The sequence below is a fragment of the Crocodylus porosus genome, unplaced genomic scaffold, assembly GCF_001723895.1.
Source record: "Crocodylus porosus isolate Cpor-Errol unplaced genomic scaffold, CroPor_comp1, whole genome shotgun sequence".
Taxonomy (NCBI): domain Eukaryota; kingdom Metazoa; phylum Chordata; order Crocodylia; family Crocodylidae; genus Crocodylus; species Crocodylus porosus.
Window position 1 is genome coordinate 1807143 of NW_017728946.1, and position 5163 is coordinate 1812305.

The following is a 5163-nucleotide window of genomic DNA, read 5'->3' on the forward strand; positions in this document are numbered from 1 at the left end:
TATATAAGTTTAATTTCTGCAGAAATGACACTTCTAGATAAGAAATGAAATTTACAGAATGCACATGTGTAGCTTAATGTCAGTGGAGAAAAGTACAAAGCGTTCATTTTGATTAACAGACAAGACTTCAAGGTTACATAAATGTGAGAGTGCCGCATGGCAGTTATACAGAAAAGGAAAAATAATATAAAGTCTTTGCTAAAAACTATAAGATAGTTACACACTGCTGCCGCCTCTAGGGAACAGGGCTGGGGGGAGGGGCAGGGCCCTCTGCCACAAGGCAAGCACTGCCTCCTGTCTGGAATGCTCTGGGAGCACTCTGATTGGTTGATTCAATAACCAGTCAGAGTGCTCCAAGAGCATTATGGACAGACAGATGGACTAAGCCCTTCATTCTGTTAGAATTTTCAGCTCCCCTGATTGATCCAGGACTTTCAAGATGTCTACTTTTATCTGTCCATGAGACCTAGACCCAAGAAGTGCCTCAGCTAAGTCATGAGCTACTACCACTGTAAATTGTGATATATTTGGGTATTCTCCAGAGTATTGACCCAATACCGTGGCAGCAGCCCATTGGAACCTAGAGGAATGTCTGTATGTGAACCTTTGTCTCAAAAGAGCTCAGAGCCCCAGCAGGCTATCATGAATGAAAATTGCTTCTTCAGATCACTTGGCTTAAGGAAGAGACATTAAACCAGTTAGGACTTTGGTCTTCATAGACCATTCTGACATTTCTTATAGGCAGTGTAACTATCCAGGTCAAGACTAGAAAGCCTAATAAAACAGATTGAATTTTATTAGTGGATGTTAAGAGTTATGTACCAAAAAGATGACAAAGCCAGTAGGGAAATACAGAGTGTCCGAGCGAGGGACTAACGTAAGAGGGGTGGGGGTGAGGAGGGGAACATAAGTAGGTTACAGAAAATACATTGTTAGCCAACTAACCCTGAGGGGAGCCAGACCTGATGATGCCTATACATTTGGCATCTCCCACAAATACTTTTGCAAGCTTATTGATTAATTAAATATTTGTAAATGCTAATTTACTTGGTTCTTTACAGTTTTGATCTGCTAGTTTTCTTACCAACTCAATCAAAGCCAATCAAAGGTTTTCCTCTTTGATTGATATTGACATAGAATATTTTGAAATAAGTATCCCTTTCCATAGCCTGTCTCAGATTATAAGCATAGATAGAGGCTGGGAGTAGAGAAACTAAGAAATACAGCTGGGAAACTTTTACTTCCCCATGGATTTTGGAGGTCTTGGGAGAAGAAAGCCAGCCTAATGAGCAGAGGTCCTGGTTTTCTCTGTTATAAAAATTGCAAATTCTCTGATTAAAACCCACCAAATCCATGTTTTCCATGATTAAAATGAAACACCGTGTATGTGTATCAATTGAACACAATGTTTTATTGCTCTATTTACAGTTTAAAACCGGTTTTGAAGCTTACCAGTGCCTCAATCATTATAATAAATAATTTCTAAATACATACTTTATATATTTTGGTATTCAATTTTGTTTTTTTCTTTTCATGGAAAATCAGCACCCTGCCCCCTTTGTTCACCAGGATGCAGGTCCAACTGTGGCTGTCGACAGTTTTTGCAGCCAGAGTGGAGTGTAGCCCAGCTCCTCCTCCCCCTCCCCACAGGTGACATGGCTGCTGGTGGGGGGAGGAATATGAGCTGCCTGCTGCAGGGTCAGGGCTCCCTGCCTGGCTTGGAGCCTCCATGGCAGAGTGGAGCTCAGTGTTGCTCCTGGGAGCCCCGCACCAGTCACACTGCCATAATGAGACACCACTGCCCTACCCGGCAGCAACGTGGCAGCAGTGCGGAGTTGTGCCCCACAATGCTGCCAGGCAGGCAGGGGGCACCTCACCATGGTGGCATGTGCCCCCCATGCCTTTCTCCCTAGGATTGCATGCAGTGCTGGGTAGCCACCCCGCCCCCATGAGCCACCCATGGCTGTCTTCCACTCTTTCACCAGGCCTCGTGGCCGCATGGTCCCAACCTGGTCCCATACATTGCCCCGGCTAGGCAGCACCCCAGCCTTGCTCTGCTTCTTCCCTCCCCTACCATGGGGGCCACAATCTGCTCCACCCTCCCCTAGATTTACCTGGAGGGAACTCTGGGAGACACTTTGTACGCTGCCTGGCTGCCATGTGCATGTGTATATGCGAACATGCACATGGCACCCTTATTTCTGATCGTCCTCCTCCCATTTCCCACAGCCCCTTGCAGGCTGGGACTCTGGCAATCTGCAAGGGAAAACCCATGGTTTCCCGTGTTTTTCTCCTTTAAAGGGGAAAATTTGTGTTTTTCTGTGGCAAATGGAAAACCTGGATCCTTGCTAATGAGCCTTAGCTTAAATTAAAAGGGACATCCAGTGCAGATGTTCAGACAAAGTGATTGCAGCGAATTCTGGATATAAAAAGAATTACCCTTGTTTTGCACCAATTCCTTGACAGAGATACTCTGTACTCTTTGTGATCCTGAGTGCTTACTCTCTTGCCAAAAGTATTTTGTTAGCTATTATTGTGGCTGACAGGTCCTTGTAGTTGTTGATCCTAATGTTCTTTCTTCTTAAGTCTGTGTTCCAGAATAGGAAGGTGGCCATTTCAAATCTGAGTATGCAACTTTCACTTCAGTTGGTATCACAGATTCTCTCCTCAAAAACCCATGGTAATCCAAGGAAAGAGTTATTACCTACTGGTTAGACATCATTAAGCCATTCACAGTTACTAGCTATTTGTAACATTTACAATTTAAAAAAAATCAGTTAAGCTATCTTGGGTAAATGCTATCTTAAAAGATAATGCTATCTATTGAGTTACTTTATGAGCTAGGTGCTGTTTATATACTTGAAATTCTCCAAGTTGCTTTATGTAAGAGCCCATTAACTTCAGTAGTATTTATGTGCTATGTATCCTTCTCTAAAATTTGAAAGACTGTTCCATGCTATTGAATTCACATCCTTCTGAATCACTTTTTGCTTGACACTTCATCTAGGACAGATAAGTAGTTTTGAGATACCATTGTTTCAGGTGGAGACAATGTGGCTTTTGAAAAAGCAATGTTTTACTAGCCTGGTTCTTTCAAATGGTTGCTATAAGTTAGTACAATTGAAGAAGTGTTGTGAACAAAAGAACCTGTTTATCAAAAAAATACAAGGCCATATTTGACCATGTGTCATTATCGTCTACTTCAAAGCCTATGTCCTTCTAGAGCAGGGGTGGGCAAAATGTCGCCCGTGGGCCAGCCGCGGCTTGCCAGGCCATTCTATCCAGCCTGCAGAGTCCCTAAAAAATTAAGAAAATTAATATTTATCTGCCCCTGGCTGCCTGTCATGTGACCCTCGACGGTTTGCCAAAACTCAGTAAGCGGCCCTCCGTCTGAAATAATTGCCCACCCCTGTTCTAGAGGTAGAAGGATACTGAGGAATGATGGGGATGGGAGAATTTGCTCTCTGTGTATGAAAAGCTGTGATTGAACATTGTGGATACCTTTAACAAATTTCAGCTATTGTGCATCTCTGTAAAGGCAATACATTCAGAAAAAAAGAAATGGTGTTGGCAGGTAATTCCTATTTAGACTGTTTAGAACAGGGGTGCTCAACCTGTGAATCATGGGCCAGATGCAACCTGTGGAGCCCGAGCATCTGGCCTGCAGTGCCTCCCATGGGTTGGACAGTTCGGTGGCAGGGGAGCAGTGGCAAATAATATTGCTACCCCCTTCATTCCCCCCACTCCCCCTAGCATGGCAGATCAGACCTGCAAACAGAATGAGCACTGTCCATCCAGCCCAAGGAGGGAAGAAGGTTGGGCAATGATGGTTTAAAAGGATTTGCATTTCAGAAGTATTAAAGAATACAACTCATTTTTATTCTCTTTGTAGATGGTCCTCTGCACATAGCCTTAAGGAGTACCCCACATAGAGGTGAAAAAGTAGAAAAGAGAAGAACTTCAGCTCCTTCCTCTGTAAATTTATTAAACAGTCATCGATCTTCTTTTAGAGAGCAAAGCAAAGAAAACCGAATAGACAGATCACATCGGAAATATCAAGACAAAGAAAGAACTGAAAATGGTATGGCCTGTTAGCTGGTCAATCATGGATGCCATTGGAAAACCTAATACAATATAAGCAACTAATGTAAATATTGGTATACTCTGCTTTGGCTTGCCTTTTAAAGTCCACTTACAGTGTATTTTTTTTGGATAAGTGGAAAAACAAATTTCAGTGCTGCTTCTTGTTCCTTTAACATTGTTTCAAATATTAGTTCTTGAGTAGGAGCCCATCTTCATAGGTGAAATTGATCCTCTGAGTTTTGCATCTAAATCCTCATAATTTATTTATGATAATCCATTTTTCCATACAAAATATCTGATGTCACAATTGATACCTGATAGGCAGGGACATATAAGCTTTGAAAAGAGTACTTGGTGATCATATCAAATGTGAATGATAAATGATTTTGTTGGCCATCAGCTTTTACTGCACAAAATTCATACCTCCTGTAACTCCTTTGTCATGCGATTACTATTGCCCTCCGTGCAAAAGTTTGTCTTTTTAAAAAAGTATATGAAATAGGTATCCATCCATACACTTTCAGTTAACAGGTACATTATTTTGTTAAACCTGCCCATCAACACTGAATCAGAATATTGATTGTGCAAGATTTTAATGTATAAGCATGTTCTCCCCCTCATCCTACTTAAAATAGATTAGGACAATATAGTTGTTCAAAACATTGTTGACCAAAAATATCTTTACTAGCTGTCCTATAACTACCAAAAAAAACCTGAGGTTTGTTTTGTTATTGATCCTGGTGTCAGCCTGCAGAAGGGGAAGAATGGACTTCTGTTGTTCACTTCTTAATGACTTGTAATTGAAGCAGGCATTTCTATTAACAAAAAAATGAGGCTGTCTAGTCTCATGGACTAATTCTGGACATATTGCAGTTGTGAATAGTATAGGTGCACCGATACATCGGTCCCATATTGCATTGGCACCAATACAAGGAAAATTGACTGTATTGGCAATTAGCTTTTTCTGACTGTTGTGGCCGATAAACGCCCCGTGCATGCATGCAGGTGCAGCTCAGCATGCAGGCAGCCAAGAGCACAGCCTGGCTATGGATAGCAGCTGGGTCCACTTGGTAAGTCTGT

The 5163-nt window shown here is 42.1% G+C and overlaps 1 protein-coding gene across 8 annotated transcripts in view; it reads left to right on the forward strand.

Moving 5' to 3' along the window:
• Positions 1–5163, forward strand: part of PHF20 (PHD finger protein 20) — a 147053-nt gene that overhangs the window by 100242 nt on the left and 41648 nt on the right. For 6 of the 8 annotated variants that reach the window (XM_019550721.1, XM_019550725.1, XM_019550722.1 and 3 more), the window contains one exon: positions 3893–4081. The exons of the other annotated variants lie outside the window; for them this stretch is intronic. In XM_019550721.1, the coding sequence (XP_019406266.1) occupies positions 3893–4081 (189 nt within the window). The remainder of the gene's footprint in view (positions 1–3892; positions 4082–5163) is intronic. 8 annotated transcript variants of the gene reach the window in all.